At 43.4% G+C, this 21,547-nt stretch overlaps 1 protein-coding gene across 1 annotated transcript in view; it reads left to right on the forward strand.

Moving 5' to 3' along the window:
• Positions 1-14,108: 14,108 nt before the first annotated feature.
• The window catches only part of SAMD5 (sterile alpha motif domain containing 5), a 50,222-nt gene continuing 42,783 nt past the window's right edge, over positions 14,109-21,547 (forward strand). Inside the window, exon 1 of the mRNA XM_032873148.1 lies at positions 14,109-14,817. Coding sequence (XP_032729039.1) covers positions 14,362-14,817 — 456 coding nt within the window. The 5' untranslated portion in view covers positions 14,109-14,361. The remainder of the gene's footprint in view (positions 14,818-21,547) is intronic.

Genomic DNA, 21,547 nt, shown 5'->3' on the forward strand with positions numbered 1-21,547 from the left:
GGAAATTTGGAATGCAATATTATTACAAGGAAAATGGAATTTTACTAAAAGCAGTCATGTTAAAATAATTGGCTTATAGATTACTCTGTATTTTGTGAGGCCCTTAAAAAAAAAAAACATTAACTAGTTCCCTGTTTCATAATAGCACATAAGAGTTTCTTTGAAAATATAGGAGCTCTGTGTTTTTTTTTATTTAATTTAATTTTATTTTTTTCAGTGTTCTAGAATTCATTGTTTATGCACCACACCCAGGGTTTTAAAGAAAGGCACTGTGCCATCTTTCTAGCACAGGCTATTATTGACACCACTGGCCTCACAAAAATCTGCCCTTACCTGAAATTCTAGGAAGTAGAAGATAATTTATTGTTGTATACTTATCATCTAGTATTCTCCTCATAGACTTTCCAGGTTTTAATGGACACGCTGAGATTTTTGTCAAAAAAATTTAAACACTTTCTCCGTTAATCTTATAGAACTTGTTGGAGAACATAGTTTTTTCAAAGATCCTAAATTTCAGTGTCTTTGGAAAAAGCCTACTTTATAGCTTTATATTTTATAAATCTTTCATGGTATTTTTTGTAAGTTATTCCCCTTCTACCTTACAAAAGCATAATCTTTCAGACTTTTCTGGAAAGAAAAAAATTGCCTTAAGTCATTTTCACTATTTCTGGGTATAGAATTAAATTAATGCAGTAAAATTGAAAGAAGAAACTCTTCTTTTCATGTGGTTTGGTACTCACTTCTTTTATTTCCTTTGTGCCTGAAATTTATGTCCCTTTGTGCTCACAGTGACTTGTAAATCGTCTTTACTCATCTACCCCACTAATCTCAGGCCTTGGAAAAAGATTTTTGAGTCCCGTGATTTCCTTTCCTGCAGTACTTTCAGGATGGGAGGTTATATTAAGAATTTCAGTGAGAATGTGAGTTGGATTATCTGGAATTCTATCAAGTATATCATCTTTTCCTCGTCTCTCTAACATCAAGTATTAACTTCTTTTACTGACACAGTAACTGATGCTCATAGTTATAACCCCAAGGTACCACATTGGCTTCTGAATCAGGAAGGTTGCCGGGATGGTTGTAGTAGGTATTTTATTTATAATAATCCACTAAAAATTTATAATCCTATACCACAAAGTTTTTTATTAGGTCATTTGATTAACTAGATCAATTCTTTCTTGCTTTATACCAGATAACAGAAAGACGGTCAAACTTCTAAATTTGATTGTCCCAGTTTCTCTTTCTTATATGTAAAGCCCGTCTTGCATTTTACTCTGTGTGTTTCTCTAAGTCCGGGTTTGGGCAAAGGAAACCCCCAGCAGCTCCGCACCTGCACCTGAACATCTCCATCCAGCTGAAGGAGAACACGAAATCCTGCTGACTGGTCTCGTTACATTTATGACCATCGGGCTCCAATAGGACCCTGGGATGGCTGGCCTGCCTGTGATATTTCTCTAGTCATTTCATGCTTCTGAGCTCTAGCCTGACTGAGTCTACAGCATTTCTTAGCTCCCGTGCCTTCCTCCTCTTTTTCATCAGATGACCTTGCTTTCTGTCATCAGAGTAGAATTTTCACCTCCCCTCATCACCAATTCTACTCCCTTCCCTGCCTCTGTTCCTACAGATGCTGCTTTCACACCTGTAACAAATAAAGTGAATCAGCTGGGCTCCTGCCCGAGGTCAGACTCTTTGCTCCTGGATTCCTTCCCCTCCCCCTCAGCCACCCAAGGGCTCTGTTCCAGCATCACGTGCTTCTCCTCTTACTGGACCATTTTCTCCATAGCCCTGCATGTAGCAATGTCTTCTGTCATGGAGCAAGACCGTCCTTTACCAGATATCCCGCTCTAGCCCTAGCCACATTTGTCAGCTCCCTTAACAGTTACACTCCTGAAGCCACTGTTCACCTTGCCACCTCCACTTTCTTCCCTCAGTCTCTCCAGAGCCCGCTCTGGCCGACACTGTTCCCAACGAGCCAGAAACCAGCCTCCCAGCCTGCAGTTGGTTTTGGCGCCCACTTCTCTGGATCCCTCAGCAGCAGAGGACACTGTCACTCAGTCTCTTCTTGCAGTGGCTTTATTCACAGCTCCCAGAGCCTCACCTAATGCTTCTCTCCTGTGGCTCCTCAGAGTCCCTTCCAGATTCTCCAGGTTGGTGTGCCCTCAATGTTCATCCTTGGATTCCCTTAATCCAGTCTCATTTCGTCTTATGACTTTAAATACCTACTCCATGCTGAAATATCCTGTTTGCTTTGCTTCCCTGCTGTTCTCCCCTAACTACAGACCCCCCTTGACAACTCCATTCAGATGTGTTAGGCCTCTGAAACTCCATGTGTCCAGATGAAGAGTCTTGCTTCCTCTCCACCACCACGCCCAGACTCACGGCTCTCTGTCTTCTCCATTTCAGAATGTGGCAACTCGTTCTCTTAGTTGGCTTATGTCAAAAATTTAGGAGTCAACCTTGGTTCCTCTCTTTTGTGTCCACATCCACCAAGTGCTACTAGTATATCACAGAGTCTAAACACTTCTGACCATGTTTGCCCTGGTGGTAGCCTAGCCCAAGATCTTCCTGGACCCCTTGAAGTAGCTTCCTGCATGGCCTCACCTCCTCTGCTCTTGGTCCCTGTGGTCTCTACTGTACAGAGCAGCCAGAGTGGTCTTATGAAACCACTAATCAGCTCAAGGTCCCCTGGTCAGAACCCTCCACTGGCTCTCCATCACATTTGGAATAAGCTCCAATATCCTTGTTGTGATTTGGTCCTATCTCCCTTTCTATTCCAATGGCCACCACTCTCCCCCACTTTCACTTTACTCTAGTACGCAGACCTTCTTAATTCTCCCCAAATGCAGTATGCTGGACTGCCTCAGTACCTTTGCATTTGTGTTGCCCTCTACCCTGAACACTCATGCCTCCAGGTATTTCAAGGTATTTTTTTCTTCCTTTCTATATTTTTCTTCTTATTATTTATCTTCATCTGAAATATAGAGCTACCGATTTAAGCTTCATGAGGACAGACACTCTGTTTCTCTTGGGCACTGCTGTATCTCCAAGCTTAGAACAGTGCTTGATTAAGAAATATTAAATGACAAAGCAGTGTCATAAGGTATTTTTCTAATTTTTAAACTCTAGTTCTGCCCTGCTGGTACACCGAACATGGACTGTATATAAAACTTCTTTCAACAGTTCTGGTTGTGGCCCTCGACACTTCTAACATCTACATAGTATCTCTGATCTCTGTCATTGTCATTGTCAACCTTATCCTCTGAGAGATGGTAAGTGTGTTTTAACTACAACAGCCATATTTTTGTCTGTTTTCAGGGTTGCATTTCTTCCCATAGGACAGTGTGGAGTTTGCATCACCTATGTGATTTTGTTTTTGTTTTTTGTTTAATATGTTATTATGGACATTTGAAAAAATGTAAAATAGAAAAGAGAATAATATAATGAGCCAAATTTACTATCAACCCAGCATCAACAATGAACTCATGGCTAGTCTTGTTTCATGTATTATCACCTCTTACCTCTCCAGATTATTCCGAAGCCAGTTCCAGGCTTAATATCATTTCATCTCTGAAATTTTCATCTCTATAGGATGTCTACGTTTAAAAACAAAAGGGAAACACACGTAACTACAATATTGCTTTCACACCTAAAATTATCAATAATTTCTTAATATCAACACATTCTTAGTCTGTGTTCACATTTTTCTCATTTTCGTGTAATAATTGTTAACTGTGTTTATTTGAATCAGGTTCCAGAAAAAAAAATCCATATTTTAAAATTGGTTGGTCTGTTTCTTATTTCTCATAGCAAATCCTCTCTTTCTCATTCTGTCTTTCTCTCTCTCTCAGTTCTTCTCCCTGCCCCAACCCTACCCCACCATTTTTGTTCAAGGAAACTTGTCATTTTTTTCCTGTAGAGTCTCCCTCAGCCTGAATTTTGCTGATTGCATCTCCCACATTTTTGTCTGGTACATTTCTGATAAATTGGTAGATGTAGAGGCTCTGATCAGAATCAGGTTCCATATCACTTTTGGTAAGTGCCTACTTCCAATAAGAAGTAATAATAATGTCTAAATGTCACTCTTTCTGTGATGCTATCCGCCACTGACATTACAGAGCTTCTGTTTTTGTGGATTTTACCTACTGATACTTCACATTAGAATTTAAAACTAAGAAAACTTTAAAAGTTATTTGTTTAAAATAATAATAATAAACCTTTACATGCTAGCACAAATAACATAATTTCAAGGGAAATAATTATATTTTCCAAAATTAAAATTTTATAAGAGAGCATTGTTTTACATTTTTGCCGATCTCTTTAATGTCTAGTTTAATAAAATAGAAGAAAATATTCTATCTGCTTCTGTATTCAATCTGTTGCAATATGTTCCTTTAGTTGAAGCACATAAAAAAATCTAACATCACAAAGATGTGTTGTTGGAAGTCAAAAGATTATTTCAATACCCTTTTCAGATAATTGTAGATATTCTTCTTGGATACTATACCAAAACTTGACAAATGGCCATTTTCCAAATGTTAGTTACAGTGTGAAATCCAAAACCATGTCAATTTGTCAATGAGATTTTCATATTCTGTTATATTAAAATCTGTTGGTTTATCTTATTCTTTTTATAGATCTCTTAGCATGCATGATTTTGTGATAATATTTGGAAAATATTGAGTCACTGATATATGTAGATCTTCTAAATGTGGACATATTTCATTATTCAATATCAAAAAAATTCATTAATAACCACTAATGTTGGTTTTTAAAAGCCTTTAAGTGTTGGGAAGCTGTCAAGCTTATGGTGGCCAGATCAAGTTTCCCAAATTTAAATTTTTATTGAAAAGCTTGAATCTTACCACTGGCAACAGAGTCATTGTCTTGACAACCACCTATCTTTCCTTCAAGTGAAAACTGTGTTCCATGAAGCAAGTGGCTAGTCCAGCTGGCAACTCAAACTATCACACAAGTGGTTTTTAAGGTGATGACTGTCAGACTGTTTGAGATAGTATTGATCCCAAGTGCTTTAAGTATATTTCCCATTTATTACATGGAATACTTCTTTTAAATACTCAAAGTCAAGATTTAACACAATTAATTTTTATGCTTCATTAGGACATTCTGAAATGAAACTGGCTTATTTTCTTCTTGTAGTGTGTGATAGAGAATGCAATGACTATTAGTAGTAGAGTTGGTGCCACTTCCTTGATAGGTGGGTGCTGAGACACCAATAGTTTTGTCTACTGCTACATTTGGTAACAGTCATGTAAATATGAAGCTAGTGAAAAAGGCCAATAATGTCTTTATATTACCATGAAAATAGTTGTGAATTTTTGGTACCCCTAAAAGAGTCTCAGGGAATCTTTGAGATTTACTGGTAAATATATTACTGTATTTGTAGTTACATTAGTGATATTCTAAATTTTCAAGCAGGACACTAGATTCATTCCCTTTTTGTACCAGTTTTAAAAATAAGACATGCTTTTTTAACATCCTCTAAAGGCTACCAATTAGGGTTTTATTAAAATATCATAGGAATTTATGAATTTAAACATATTTGATCAGTTTCAATTCATTACACTTATGATCATGATTGATAATGCTGAAAGTATCTGGTATGCCTTATTGAGTTAGTTGCTGAGTCCTTTTGGCATGTCTAGAATTCTTTGATAGATAGTTTGCCTTCTAATATGACAAAAGTCTCCAAAATAATCTTGATCATTTCCTTCCCAAATCTGGAGTCAGGCTTTTGTTGTTGCTTTGTTTTATTTTGATTTTCAGGCATTTCTTTAAAGAACCATTGTTCTTTTTAGTGAGAAACAGTATTAGAAGATACAGCTTAGGTTTTAGAGGTCTCATTACCATAGGGTCAGGTTTTTTCTAAACCATTTTATATACAGAGCTAAGAAATTTTTTTTTTAAGATAAAATACACCATGAGTTCATATTGATGTTATAGATTAAAATTTAGGACCACAGAGTTCTTTGGGTTTTTTTTTTAAATTTATTGATCTTATAACTTGTTCTCCTTTCAGTTGTGCCAAAAATATTGGATCTCAACACCAGAAATTACTCATTTGATTTATGCCACATTATATACATAACAACCTCTGATTAATAATTCAAATACTACCAACAACAGTCTCATAACGGAAAACAATTTACTATCTGTCACTGTTCTTTTTTCCAGGGTAATCCCATCAGATGTGTGTGTGGTCAAATTACTACTTTAAAAAGACTCCTGGATAGCTCCTGTCTATGTAGTTATGCCACTTTATATATAAAACAAACAATTTCATTTATTTTGTTTATTTCTAATTTGGGGAAGTTACCTTTCAAAATTTAATTTTATGATTATGTTTCATGGTTTCACAGTCAAATCTACAAAACAAAATTATTTATAGTCTAAGTCCTATCCCCATCCCTTCCACATTTTCTATCCATCCATCTCTAACTGGGTAACCGTTTCTGAAATTATAGGGCATATATTCATACTGCCTCTTCCTTAAATAAAGAGTACCATACTATAAGAACTTTCCTCCAACTTGCTTTTTTTTTTTTCTTCCCCAAATAGTGATATATCCTGGAGATCACTCCATGCTAATGCATGGAAATAAACTTCATTCCTTTTCACAGTTGCCAACTATTTCATTGTGTTAGCTTATTCCATAGCTTATTCTGTCAATCCCTTATCGATGGACATTTGGGCTGGTTCTAATGTTTAGCTAATAAAAGGAGTGCAGGAATGAATAGTCTTATCTGTACTTAATTAAAAATATTTTTTTTGCTAATATTATTTTGGGGACAGATTCATACAAGTAGGATTGCTAAATTGAAGGGTAAAAAGAACATGAGATTTGCTGGATATTGCCAAATCCCCCTCTATCGTTTTTGTCTTGTTTTCTCATCTCTCCACCCAGCATTATATCCTCCACTTTGAGATGCTGACCCTGGGCCTCAGCCCACCACATTTCTGCTGTCCCAGTAAGCACCCTGTTCGGTTTTGGTAACAGTGTGGTAGCAACAGACTACATGGCAGGAAAAAGGAGATCCTCTTCCTGTCAGGTCACCCCCAAACAGTTTTTCATCCAGTAAGGGTAGGAGATACCTTCTAACTTTCTATACGCCTAGAAACCTCTCTGAGTTTTCCACTCCAGCCAGTCTCCAACCAAACCTTGGCTCGTGCGGCATCCTTTGAACCGCTGCGGTCCCTACACCAATCAGAAAGTGCCCTTTCCTCAAATGTCTGATCCTAGCTCACAGGGTCCTTTCTCCTAACCAATCAGGCAGCATAACTTTCTCAGGATTCTGGGTCCCGGCTCAGCAAGGCTCCCCTTCCAAGTTTCTGCATTCTATCAATCCCAACCTGTTTCCTTGGCTCCTCAACTTTTAGGGATAATAGCTACCTGCCGGAATTACTACATCATGATACTGCAGGATATACTTTTTGTCTTTTAGATTCACTACTTGGTTAACAGTTCTCTTTTAATTAGATGATGTGAACTTTATTTTTCTGAGTCCGACTAGCATAGAAGTCTTATCATCTTGCATTTTTACTCTCAATCCGTGAGAATATTTCTTTCTCTATAGCTTGGCAACAGAGTGTGCTGCTAAACTTTCAGATTTTTGCTCATCTGTTAGGTAAGCCATGGTTTCTCAGTATAGTTTGAATGTGCTTTTCTTTTATATTTGGGGAAGGTGGAGAATAGGTCAAATGGATATCCATCTGCATTATTACTCAGAACTGTCTGTCCCACTTTCTCATAGGTCTTCTGACTTTTTCCTTCTCTATTTTTAGATGTTTTTTTTGATATTAACTCTATCAGTCCTTGATTGTCACACATGTTATAAATATTTTCCTACAGGGTATCATTTGTCTTTTTACTTTGTTAATGGCAGTTGATTTTAAAATTTTTATTTCATTTGTTTGCCATGCATTTTTTATAATTTATGTAATCAAAGCTATCAATTTTTTTCCCTGTCACTTTTGGAAATTGAAGCAAAATTAAGAGTCTTTCCTATGCCTGGGATATAGAGGAATATACTTATGTTTTCTTTTAATAAGTATATTGTTTCATTTTTAAGTTTCTGATCCACTTGGAATTTTTCCTGGTGTACAATATAAAGAATGTTTCATTTGTATTTTTTTCTGGGCAGATCCCTGAAGACCCCCTCTTTTTGCCTATGATTTTAGCAAGTTCTTCGAGGTCAGAAGACCCTAAGAGCATGCTGCCACGACCATGACCATCCAAGGGAGTCTGGGCTCACTCAGACAAGATAGCTGAACAACCCCAAGGGAGAGTCTGAAATTTGACTTTGGTGAAACTGATATAATTTAAAGTTTTAAACTTGTAGTCAGAACATGTACTATTACCAGATTTGTCAACCACCCTTTTAGGAATGGGGCTTTGTTATTCTAAGGATCTGATGCGCCACTCAGCATTCATAAACAAAAGTCTAAGATTCCTACATATATCACAAATGATCTCAAAAGTCAGAATTTCAAAACTGCAATGCATACTACCTATCTCCAAATCTGGAAAAGTGACAAGAAGTTCTAACTGTGTGCCAATGTCTTCTAAGTAAAGGATTGAGAGTTTTAGAGTATATATTCCAAAAGCAAAAAATTTTTTAAATATTTTATTTTTCAGTGATCTCTACACTCAAACTCACAACCTCAAGATCAAGAGTCACATGCTCTACCAACAGAGCCAGTTAGGTGCCCCCCCCATGGCAAATTTAAACAAAATAAGAAGGAATAATGACTTTTTAAAAACCACATGGAATTCTTTTGCCTCAGAAAAGATAAAATACAACCTCTCAGTCATCGGGAGCCAAGTCGCTCTCAGGAAGTAGCCTCCATCAAATTGTTTGCCCCAGCTCCTGAATGGAAGCCAACTGTTAGATGGGAACAACTAATATTTATTCAATTTGTACACCAGATCATACATTCATTGTTGTGATTACATAAAAAAGTTGCATTTGTCTGAAATAGCTTTTATTAATATCATTTCACTTGTATGAGATTCTCCAACCTAACTTTAAGGTAATTTTGCTAACTTGGATTTAAAAAAAAAAAAGAAAACGAAGAAGAAGAAAGAAAGTCCTAAGAGCTGTATATTGCTACTTAACAAAATACTCCACCTATCATTTTTACCTTAGGAGACACTGGACTAATGCTTTCCCCCTCTTTGTGGGTGCATTAAAAAAAAAAAAATAGACCATTTGGGGATTACCAGAGATTAGAGGATAAGAATTTTTAAAAATGAATCTCGTTTTATTGTCTATCACTATTAGCTTCTTGCTTGGCTCTCTTTCGGTGAGTGAACTCCTGGTCTCTGACTTCTTGAACATTTTTTCTTTTTTATCCTTTGTTCCTTCCTTAGAGAAAGAAAGGCCTGTTATAATAGAAATGAGTAATCCAGTGGTATCCCGCTGCTACTCCCTACTGCTCCTTGTCTCTCCTTCTTGCATATACGTGTTGTCACACACAAGTATAATGTATACAGCTCAGACATTTTAACAGACGCCTCCACCCAGCCTGCCCCTAATGTAGTTGCCAACCCAACGCCTCACTTCCAGCCGCTGGAGAACAGATTGCTCGTTACATCACTCAAGCGTATTGTTCTCATTTCTCCCTATAGCATATGTTCCTTCTAGATGCTTTTTAGCTCATAGTTGGGGAGAGGCAAAACATATTCTGCATTTTAAGATTAATATTATATATCCTTGACTTTTACAAGGATAGACACCCTAGGAACTGACGTTTAATAGATGTTAATGGAATTTAATTTGTACACACCCTACGTAAGAACATATATCTTTGAAATAAAATGCTATGAAACCTTCCATGGTACTAAGAAAATTTCAAAACACATTATTTTTCACTCTATATCCTTAAATCAAGCTAGAGTTTGAGCAAAGTGGAAAAGCTGTTTCTTGATATTTAGAATTTAAAACATGAATATAATTATCATTAATTTATTACACTGAGAGTATCAATGGGCATTTTGCCAGAGTTATTACCAGCACAAAACAATTCTAAAGTGGTGCCTAAAAAGAAACTTTTTTCACAACCTACTTTTCCATTGGTTTTCATTAGGCAAGAAGTTCTTTCTGCAGTAAATAAGTGAATAAATAAATAAATCTGGCTCCAAACATATTAAATAATAAACAACATGATAAATGTTGCATAAATTTTTATGTAAGAAAAAAAACTCTAATAAAGCAATACCACTCAGAAGTACTTGTAAAATTATAGGTACTTGACAGTGCGTGTTGAGTAAATTAATTTGTTCTAAGGCTATGCCTAGGAGCATAATAGCCACTTGTTTTTATAAGTACATTTTTGTCTTGATGTGAAATATAGTTCAATTTTAGATTTTGGTTAATGTTATGATTCATAGAATTTAGATAATTAAAGATATTAGAAAATATCACCTTTGTAATCTTCCTAATTCATGAATGAATATATAAAAAACTATCTATTTATCCTCTACATATTTAAAATGCTGAAACCTCTCCAGTTCCAATTAATGAAGAAACCCCTTCTCTTTTTCCTTCAGTGACTGGCACTGGAATGCCAACCTAATAAACATTTGATGAGTAAATGAATGGTTTTGACAGAAGCCAGGCACTTACAGAAAAAACGAGGTAATAGGGCAACATTGCGAGGAACATACGAGGAAACAGATCCTGTTCTTGTCCTGGTTCTGTCATGGGTTAGCTGTGTGATCTTAGGTAAGCAACTAGACCCTCTTGAGCCTTGATTTCTTCCATGTAAATGTGTATTTCTGAGATAATCTTGAAGGGCCTCCTACTTTTCGAACCCTAGTTCAAAATCTTAAAATTAGCCAATCATTCTTGCCAGTTTGACTTTGGACTTTAGCCATAGGTAGAGACACATTTAGGCTATAAAACCTCAGCATTTGAAATCATATTAGTAGCCTCTAGAACTAACTCTGTTTAGGTTCACTGGGCTAAGGCAAGCAGTAGAAAGACAGGAGCCTGGGTGGTTCTGTAGGTTAAGGGTCTGCCTTCAGCTCAGGTCATGATCTCAGGGTCTTGGGATCCAGTCCCACACTGGGCTTTCTGCCCAGCAGGGAGTCTGCTTCTTTTCCCTCTGTGCTCTCCCTCTCTTTCTCAATAAATAAATAAAGTCTTGGGGAAAGAAAAAAGACAGTAGCCTGAGGGTTCACACATAAAAGATGTGAGCAAGTGTAGGAGACAATAGAAGTAGAAGGATATCTACAGGAAGCATCATAGTTCACAAGTCTCCAGATAACAGGTTTTCTCTAGAGGTAACAGTAAGTTTTATTTATGTCTGATTAACAACTGATTACTTTATAAAAGGTTTCCCTTCTGAAGAGAGCACTAGAATGCTTTATTTCCTAATTGGATGGTGACGTTACCCATAAATAAAAGAGAATCACTGCTGCTTATTGGAGTATCAGTTTGACATGGCAGGTTTGTTCTTGTCTCCGTCCTGATTTACTGTATGACCCTGGGCCAGTCATTTATCTTCCTCCAAACCAGTTTCACTAATTATAAAATGGAAATAAAAATACTTGCTGCCTTCACATAGGATTAATGAGACAAGGTGAATGTCTAAGCTCCCCCGGGGAGAGGCTGTATATAAGTAAACAGATAATGGCTAAGCAGAAGTGCAGGGCTTTCCACAAAACTTGGGAAAGAAAAAATCCACAACGATAAAACCCCAGGGCTTTAAGTTTCCTAGTCTACAAGAAAGGGGGCTCTCTTCTTATAAACGGGCCAATTTTTCCTCCAGCGTACCCGGGAGCCTGGGAAGGTCAGTTGCCGGGAGACAGGCGCTGAGTTGACTCCTCCAGAGTTCTAACCCTTTCTCCTTCGTGAACAGTGACATCCTGGGAGGCAAATTAGTGTTCTGCTTCCTCAATTTCTTCTTCTGTAAAATACCGGTTATAATACGTAGTCACAGACAAGGAGACGCAAGCATGGATGCCTGACATACAGTGAGGCCTAAATAATTATCTCCTAGGTCTTCAGCAGCATAATTCAAACTGCTGGAATATTTTCCTCCTAAAAATCAAAGGCTCTGATGACAGAGAGTTGGGGAATAAAGGTAGACGTGATGTAACATTTGTGATTTGAAAGGGGCTCAGGGAACTAAAATAAATTTGATTCAGCTCACTTATGCTGAATAAAAGGTGTTTGGACAACGCCTTAAAATTCGCGTGTGCGACCGCAAGGGGACAGTGTGAGTCTGCTTTGGCGTTGGAGAGGCAACAGCAGCGCGGGGCCGAAAGGGCTGGACGCTTCTAGCATCCCAGCACCCTGGAGAAACACACCCCCTAGTTCGGGCTCGGGAAGGCGTGGCCTTGATGACCCAGTTGTGGGTGGGGGCTGACAGCTCTACGCTGGGGTTCCCCTCCGACTCCGCAACAGGTTTCTTCCCGGCAGGTTCTTCCTGGCGGTTATCGTTCCTAATGTGGGATCCGCTAGTGTCTGAGCTTGGGAACCCAGACACCCTTCCTCTACCACCCCCAAACCGTGGGGAACATTTGGGGTGTGCCTCTGCGTCGGGTGTAGGCAAAAGAGTCAAAGCTGTCTTTTGGTTCTTTAAGAGATCCATGTCCCTAAAGGGGTTAAGCTCTTCTGATTCAGGAAAAGAGGACCTCCTCTCCCTAAAACAAAACAAATCAAACAAAAACAAAAAGCCCAAAGCGCGGTTTTGGAAAGGACTCTGAAATCACCAGGTGTCCGTCTCCAAGGTCCGGGCCCCCGGATGGCACTCCCCTCCGGGATTCCTTCAGGGACAGCGCCCAGTTTAGGTCCTGAAACACCTCAGGTGCGAAGTTGAATCGCCCTTCTGCGAAAAGGAGACAGTGAACTTGCCCCACCGAGTACCTGGACCAAAATGATCTTAGCCCAAGAGGTCAGATGATTAAGGAAATTTAGGCGATGCACTGCCGCTCGGGTCCCCACGCCCAGGCGTTTGCCAAGCAGCAGCAAGACAGGCGAATTGGGTTGATTCTGTTCCCTAGAGAGAAAGTGCCGCGGGCGGAGATGTCCGAGCGTCTCTAAAGCGAGGGGATGGTAGCGTGCCAATGTCCCCGCGATCCCGGGCGGGAGGAATGAGCTCTTCTCCCCAGGCTCCAGGACGGAGCGCCTGGAAGCGACCCTGGGGACAGCTGCCCGGAGAGCCCGGGCTGAATTCACTGAGGGCGGACCGGACTGGAAGCACAGTGGAGACTAGGGTCAAAGAACCTGGCAGATAGTACGGGGGGAAGGGAGCGGAATGCGCCTGCCGAGGGGAAAGTACGACCCATCCCAAACTTTCGCAGACTCAGGGGGCCAAGGAAGGGCGAGCCAGGTAGAAGCACCAGCTTCTTCCGCCGCCCCGCGCGCCCAGCTGCAGTGAGAAGGGGCGGCACGCAGTGCGGGCTGGACGCGGGCGGCCTCCTGGTCGCGCCCACCCGCCGGGCTAACGTGCCACCGCGCGGGGCTCTGGGCCGGCGTCCACGGAAGAAACCAGACCGCTCCCGCCTGCGCGCCGGCTCCGAGGAAGGGGCGTGTAGCTCGGCTTGGGCGAGGAGGAGGGAAACTTGGCCTCGCAGCCTCGCCCGACCAGGTCGGGCGGCGGGGACGTGCCCTTGGGCGGCGGGCGAGCCCGCCGGCTGAAGTCGGGGAGGCTCGGGAAGAAGTGAGCGCAGAGCCGTCCACGACTAGCGAAATCGGCTTAAAAAGAAATGTACAAAGCGATCCAAGGCCGCCGCGGGAGTCCGGCAGCTTAGAAGCCACCCCCCGGGCACCAGGAGGACGGCTGCGACTCGCCCTCGCGAAGACGAGGCGCTCCTGGGCGGCCGCGGGTCTGCGCGGAGGAGCCGCCTCCCCAGCGTGGGGCGCGCATTCAGACGCCGGCGGCGGCCAGAAGCCGAGATGCGGCGCGGGGCTCCCGGCGGGTCCCGGGCCAGCAAACTCGCGGGCGGCCCCGCGCGTCGCTGACCCCGCGCGAGTCCGAGGGCTGTGCCGGCCCCGCCCGCCTCCGCCCCCTCCCGCGCCCGCCGCGCGCCCCTCCCCGCGGCGGCAGCGGCGGCGGCGGCGCATCCAGGGGCGGCGCGGAGCGGCTCGCCCAGCCGCCAGTGCCTGCGAGCTCCAGGCTGCTTGGGGAATTCACTTTGCCGCTTGGACGCTTCTCCCTCCTAGGGCTTCTCCTGGTGGCTCTCCGGCTTCGACCCTCCCCTTTTCTTTTAGACGGAAAACTTCGCTGCTGTTTCTTTTTCCTCTTGGAGGACAGGATTAAAAGTTCCCAGAACTGGTGCTGCCTGTGCCGCTCGGGCGCTGGAACAGCTCTTGCCCGTGGGGTTCCGGTGCCACCATGTGCACCAACATAGTTTACGAGTGGCTGAAAGCGCTGCAGCTCCCACAGTACGCCGAGTCCTTCGTGGATAACGGCTACGATGATCTGGAGGTGTGCAAGCAGATCGGGGACCCGGACCTGGACGCCATCGGGGTGCTGGCGCCCGCGCACCGCCGCCGCATCCTGGAGGCCGTGCGCCGGCTGCGGGAGCAGGACGCCGCGGCCGCCGGCCTCTACTTCACGCTCGAGCCGCAGCCGCCGCCCGCGCCGCCCGCCGTCGCCGTCCCCACCGGCCGCCGGGGGGAGCAGTGCGGCGGCCCGGCTCCGGGCCCCCGCGGGGACCCCCGCGGCCAGACGGCCGCCCCCCGCAGCAGGGAGCTGGTGAGCTACCCCAAACTGAAGCTGAAGATCATGATCAGGGATAAGCTCGTCCGCGACGGTATCCACCTGAGCAAGCCCCCGTACTCCCGCAAGGTAAGGAGGCGCCGCCCGGACCGCGCGGGGCGCGCGGCGGGAGGGGACACGGCCCAGCCGCTGCAGCCCATTCCAGGTGACGACGGGGAGGCAAGGATGCTTGGGGTACTTGGGATCTTGTCTCTTTCTGTGTTCGCTCTTTATGCTTTCTTTCCTGGTGTCACCAGCGGCTGGTAAGGCAAGATCCCACACCCAGGAGTCAGTTCTAAACTAGGACCAAGACTCCGCTTAATGTCTGGTGCTCTACTGTGGAGAACTGGACGAGCGGCCCTACTCCAGGAGCAAAGGGCAACTCCGGATCCCCCCCACTCCCCGTAGCAGTGCTTAGGTCTGAAGGGTACTGGAACGGTTAGTCCTACAGGCGTTCCCTATCTTTTGGAGAAACTTCCAAAGGGAAATTGGCCAAGTCTTCAAAGAGTGGGAAATCGGACCCTGTTGCTATCAGTTCCATACAGTCGAATGCCTTCACTGCTGCAAATTTGAAAAGTGAACCACTGACATGGACATTCTGGGGGAAGAGTTAAGTGTCAGTCCACTTGGGCTAGTTTCTTCAACTTAAGTACAGGGAGGGAATCCGTGCTGAAGACGTTGGACATAATGGGACCAGTGAGGGGGTACTGCTGAGCTCTTTGCTGGGTCACCAGTTTAGTTTACTATTAATCCAGATGAGACGAAGAAGGCACAACTATTCTAGAAAGTCTGAGTGGACTCCCCTTTGGGAGGAGAGAGCACAGCTCAAGGAAGTGAGATTTTCTGTGGCCAGTGAGGAATCCCTGGGGAGGAATCACAGGGAAGGAGCTGGGAGTTTATGAAAGCTACTGAAATATGGACTTGGGCGTAGAATAATTAAGTAACAGAAAGTCTTGTTTTCATACAAGAGCTGTCCCTCCAGATAAGTGTGTAGGCTTCTGGAGTCATCCAAGTATAGGGTCCTGCCTTGAAAGGGAGAACTAGGCACCACAGGTAATCCCCAAGCCTGCTTGGAATTTCCCAGGAAAAGGAGCCCCTCAGTTGGAAATCATATAGAGAAGCCCAGAGGGAAAAGGTGGTGAAGAAGCTACAGCTGGGGGCGGGGGAGGGGGAGGAACAGCTGTGAACACGGCACCTGAACAGGGAAATGAGGATTATCGAAACGTTTTGTGCTCATCTTAGTCACCTGAGTTGCTTTATATTCTTAATTAATGGTCAGAATGTCTGGATTTAAGGAAGGGCAAGTGAAAACTTTCTAAAAAGTGGTTAAGGTAGATAAGAATGAAGGGTTTAATATTGTCCATACGTTATCTGCAAGAAAGGTAAGCAATTCAGATACTGTGCTTGGTAGTATACATTTGTTTTATAAAAATAAATAGGCAGGTCTGAAGGACAGTTTGCCTCACGTTAAACACATTATTTCAGTTACCCACTCTGTGTTACTGATGTGTGGCCCAAGCGGGAAGACAGAGGAAAGCACACTTTTCCCAAGCAGGCAGCGTTAGTTATGTCTGGTGTGGATGGGCGGGCTGGAATAAGGCTCATTCCTGGAGATAGCAGGTCAGAAGAGTTCAGCCCGGTCACACTCTTGTGATTTGCTTCCCAGGAAGTGAATTGGGTGTGAGCTGAGAAAATATGAGCATGTGGGCACACGCTAAGGGGGTAAGGGTGCAGGTCGAGGTCTGGCCGGAAAGGGCTATAGAGAATAAGGTGTGTCCCTGGGGCTTGCTTATTTTTCAGGACCAGAGCTGTGATCAGGCAAGGGGGCAGAAGAGAGGGTGGGCTGGAGCGGAGAGTGGTGTTCTTCTGATACTTAAAAACACAGGCATAGATAGCAAACTTCAGAAGCTGAGAAAGATTCTTGTATGGACATGAAATGTGTGGGTGTAGGCTTCGGATGGTACCCGCCTGCCTAGATCAGCGTGTGATATGGCAGTGCGTTTGAGCAAGTGTGATTTACACAAGAAGATTTCACCTTGTGTCGTAATACTGTTTTCTTTCTGTGTAAATGATTACTTCAGTCAACTTCTATATGAATCCTATAACAATGTTTGATAATAAAGATACACCTAATTCACTTTCCGTACACACTTAATTCTGGGTCTTGAACAGATCAAAGACTAGAGTGGGGGCAGAAGTAGTTTCGTACCTCCATTGGTATTCTGCCCGTGAATCCAAAAAAAAAAAAAGATGGCAAATTAAATTATAAAAAAAGAAAAACAAAGATCTATTCCTGTAGTTTTCTATATCTGCTATAAGAAAAATCCAGTTTGTTTCAAGAAAAACACAGAATAGGAACTGAAATATAATTACCGTATCCCAAACTGAGCATTCAGGTGTACAGTGCCAGATCACGTGGGTCATTCTGAATTTGTTGCTTATGTGTTCATTGCCTCTAAAGTTTTGTGTTTTAAATTATTTGAGAATTGTCTTCTGATGCAGCTTGTTTCTGTGTAGATAGTGCCAGGACTTTTCTTTAAACTGTGATCCACATTATATATCTCTGGGTTCCTTGCCTCTGTCATGATCAGAATGTGTAGCTAGCTGTTCATTACGCGCATCGGGATTCTGCTTACTTGAGCAAGCCTCACTTCACCTTTATAGTCATTTGCATCATCAATCCCTGTGATTTTGTGTGTGTGTGTGTGTGTGTGTGTGTGTGAGACTATTGGATGGCTTGAAAGTGGATTTATACCCTGGATGGTCAAGGCAGGAATAGCAAATCTTTATAGAGGAAGGTAAACTGAGGAGTTTTCCTAAGAATGACCAGAAAGGGCTTTAGGACTGTAGAATTTGCTTCAGGAAGAGTTAAGGTTTGGGCTGTTGTGCTGCTGGCCTGGCCTCATCTTACCAGGTGCTGCCACTCTCCCCTCTTAGGTGAGTTGCAGTGTAAGTAAAAGGTAAGTTTCTTTTTGTTTTCCAAAGACAGTAATTAAAATCTAAGTTCAAAGTAAGTTCTCCATTGTTTTTCCAAAGAAAGTAATTAAAATGTACGTTCAAAGTAAGTTCCCCTTTGTTTTCCAAAGCAAGTCTGCAGCTTTGGAAAAGCAGGAGCCTGGAAAGAACTCTGCTTGAAATCAAAAAGCAGTAGACAAGTCCCTTTTCTATCCTGTGTATAGCTTCTGTGACTGCTGTGATTGCTGCCTTAGCAGGATGGGGATATGTTTTCATAGGGTAGGAATTAGATAGAGCTCTGTGCATATGATCTCAGTTCTTCACCAGGCTTCCCTACAAGCCTCAAGGCTCGAGGTTGTTGTGCTTGGCAGGATGCAGAAGCCCCGCCCTCACAGAACTTGGGGTGTAGCAGGGAAGACCTACAGTGGAATGAACAGTCATGCTAAAGTGTGATGATTGCTTCGGTGGGGAGTGCATGATGCTGTGGGCAGGTGCATCTAACTTCATTTACAGGGAGGTGGGCCGGAGCAGGCTTTCCAGAACTGGCATTTAGTCAGAGAACTGAAGGTTAGGAAAGTTTGGCCCTAGAAAGAGCAGGGTTCTAAGATAGAACAGTATGTGCAAAGGCCAGGAAGGCAGGAAGTTGAGTGGGCAACAGGAATTGAAGGGAACTCAGTCTGCCTGGAGCACAGAATGCTTGGAGGAAAAGGCAAGAGTTGGAAAGACACTCAGTGGCTGGTCCTGGATGGCCTTGACCTCCTGTTTAGGAATTTGGAGTGTATCTTGAGAGGGAGCTGTTGGTGGATCCTGAGCAGAGGCAGGGTGAACAGTTAGGTTGTTGGAGAGTCCAGGGAGATTTGCAGGTGGCCTGGACTGGGGGAGTGAGTCGGGGAGGAGCAGTGGAGGTAATTGAGAGGTGGAATGGACAGAACTTGATGACAGTTTGGATGCCAGGGCTGTGAGGGGAAAGCTCGGGGTGACATGCAGATTTCCGGCTTAGGATTGCAATGCTATTCCCTGACGAGGTAGAGGACCCGAGAGAAGAGCACATCTGGGGAGAAAGATGTTGCCTCCAGAGTATGTTTACTCCCTTAGAAATCCACTTGCGTTCCACCTGTTCATCCTCCCCAGAACCCCTGGTGACCACTGATCTTTCTCCTGTTTTGACGGTTTTGTCTTTCCTGGAACATCCACGGTTGGAAGCATACAGTATGTAGTTTTTTCCCTTGGTAATGTGCACTCACTGGTCCTGCGTGTCTCCTTCTGGCTCAGCAGCTCATTTCTCTGAGTCTGAATAGCATCCCATTCTCTGGATGTACCATGACAAGCTTCTAATGAAGTCTGGCTGAGAACACGGACCTAAGGCTACGGCTGGAGAAGAAGGGAGACTAAGTCAAGGGAAGGGTTTTGCGGAGTTACTTTTTTGAAGGATGAGAGGAGCTCAACACTCCTGTCTGAGTGTTGGTGGTGGAGAGCCAGAGACAGGGAGATGTCCCACAGGCCAAGGTCTTGGAGGAGGTGGGAGGGAATTGTGCCCAAAGCACTAGAAGGAGGTAGATTTGCTTCTAGGGGAGAGGGGTGCGTCCTCCATAGTAGGAAGGGGCAGAGGAAGGATGGCTGAGGTGGGGTGACATTGAGGAGCCCTTGTGTGTCTCTCTGACCATCTGATACCAGTGAGCGGGGAGGTGGAGAGATTAGAGGTGTATGGAGAAGGTTGTGTTCATATACAAATATTGGGTGCTATGATCCGGTGCGTATGGCTATACCTAGCATAAACATGAAGCAGTAGTGCTTCTAGGATATATGTAAGCCCACGTATATAGACAGTGTCCTCATCGTTCTCGTGTACGGGGTGCAGGCGGCAGGCTACATGTGAGGCTGTATCAAGCCCTGGGCTGTGTAGCAGTGCCGGGAAAGGCGGTGGGGTAGGTGGGAATACCGCAGGGCTCTAAAGGCGTTGTGTTTACTAGCAGACTTGGAAAAGCAGAAAGCAGGTCTTCAGGCAGATAGCGGATGGGGCAGGCTTCTCCACTTCTTCACTTGAAACATATCTCCTTGGCATACATTGCCCTTTAACACTGTTTGAATTAGTATAACCTTATTTAATAATGCCGTAAGAGCGTTAGGCTTCATTCCCACTTCCGCGTGAATCTAATTACATAACAGGACTCCCGTGGTAATAGGTCTGTTAATGGATGTTTGGGGAACAGGGCCCAGGATGAAGGAATATGGAGACAGAGGTGGCACGAGGGCTTCTGTGTCTGTGCCAAGGTGAGGATATAGAAGTGTGTAGAAAGACAGAAGCTGGGGAAGAAAACTTGGGAGTTTCACCTTGGGTCCTGGCAGAGCTAAAATGACAATAAATATTCCTCCCCCAGAATTCCTCTGCCTTCATGATGTTGTCGGAGACAGATGGGAAGCTGGCAAAGTTCAGTTCTCCCAACTCAAATCAATATCCTCAAGTATCCTCAGCCTGAGCAAATGAAGATCCTTCTAGGCTTTTGTGGTTCTTAGTCCCTCATTGGAACATGGTGAAAAGGAAGGGCCCGGAAGGAGGCAGCTTTCCTCACGCTGTTTGTAGCTGACTTTTTGGAGAGTTTCTAACATTCAGACTCTTAGCCAGCCAGCCATCCGTCTGCCCACCCACCGCCTTCAGGAATGCCGAGCACCCTGTTCCCCTGTTGGATCAAGGCCTCCAGAGTCCCCAGGTGAAATTGGAAACCAGCCCCTGTCCACAGAGGGCAGAGAGAGACTAGAGAGAAAGGCAGACCTGTCCGGGTCAGCAGCTGGCAGGTTTGATAAGCAAGGAACTGACGTGAGAAGCTTGTCTGGGGCAGATGCACAGTGAGGAGTTCACTGGAGCTCCTGGACCTGCCAGCCATAATCTTTTATTTATTTATTTATTTATTTATTTATTTATTTTTATCTTGCTGATCTTTTTTTTTTTTAATTGTGTTATGTTAGTCACTATACAGTACATCATTAGTTTTTGATGTAGTTTTTGATTCAGTGTTTGCCTGTAACACCCAGTGCTCCGTGCAATCCATGCCCTCCTTAATACCCATCACTGGGTTCACCCATCCCCCCACACTCCTCCCCTCTAAAACCCTCAGTTTGTTTCCTGGAGTCCACAGTCTCTCATGGTTCGTCTCCCACTCTGATTTCCATCCCCTTCATTTTTCCCTTCCTTCTACTGATGTCCTCCATGCTATTCCTTATGTTCCACAAATAAATGAAACCATGTGGTAATAGACTTTCTCTGCTTGACTTATTTCACTCAGCATAATCTCCTCCAGTCCCATCCATGTTGATACAAAAATTGGGTGTTCATCCTTTTTGATGGCTGAGTAATATTCCATTACGTATAGGGACCACATCTTCTTTATCCATTCGTCTATTGAAGGGCATCTCGGCTTTTTCCACAGTGTGGCCATTGTGGACATTGCTGCTATGAACATTGGGGCACATATGGCCCTTATTTTCTTTGGGGTAAATACCCAGTAGTGCAATTACCAGCTCATAGGCAGCTCTATTTTTAATTATTTGAGGAATCTCCACATTGTTTTCCAAAGTGACTGCATCAACTTGCATTCCTACCAACAGTGTAAGAGGGTTCCCCTTTCTCCACAACTTCTCCAACATTTGTTGTTTCTTGTCTTGTCAATTTTTGCCATTCTAACTGGTGAAAGTGGTATCTCAGTGTGGTTTTGCTCTGTATTTCCCTGATGACTAGTGAAGTTGAACATTTTTTCATATGTCTGTTAGCCATTTATATGTCTCCTTTGGAGAAGTGTCTATTAATGTCTTCTGCCCATTTTTTGACACAATTATCTGTTTTGTGTGTGTTGAGTTTGAGGAGTTTTTT

This window comes from Lontra canadensis, unplaced genomic scaffold (assembly GCF_010015895.1).
Source record: "Lontra canadensis isolate GAN:19392208 unplaced genomic scaffold, GSC_riverotter_1.0 scaffold47, whole genome shotgun sequence".
Taxonomy (NCBI): domain Eukaryota; kingdom Metazoa; phylum Chordata; class Mammalia; order Carnivora; family Mustelidae; genus Lontra; species Lontra canadensis.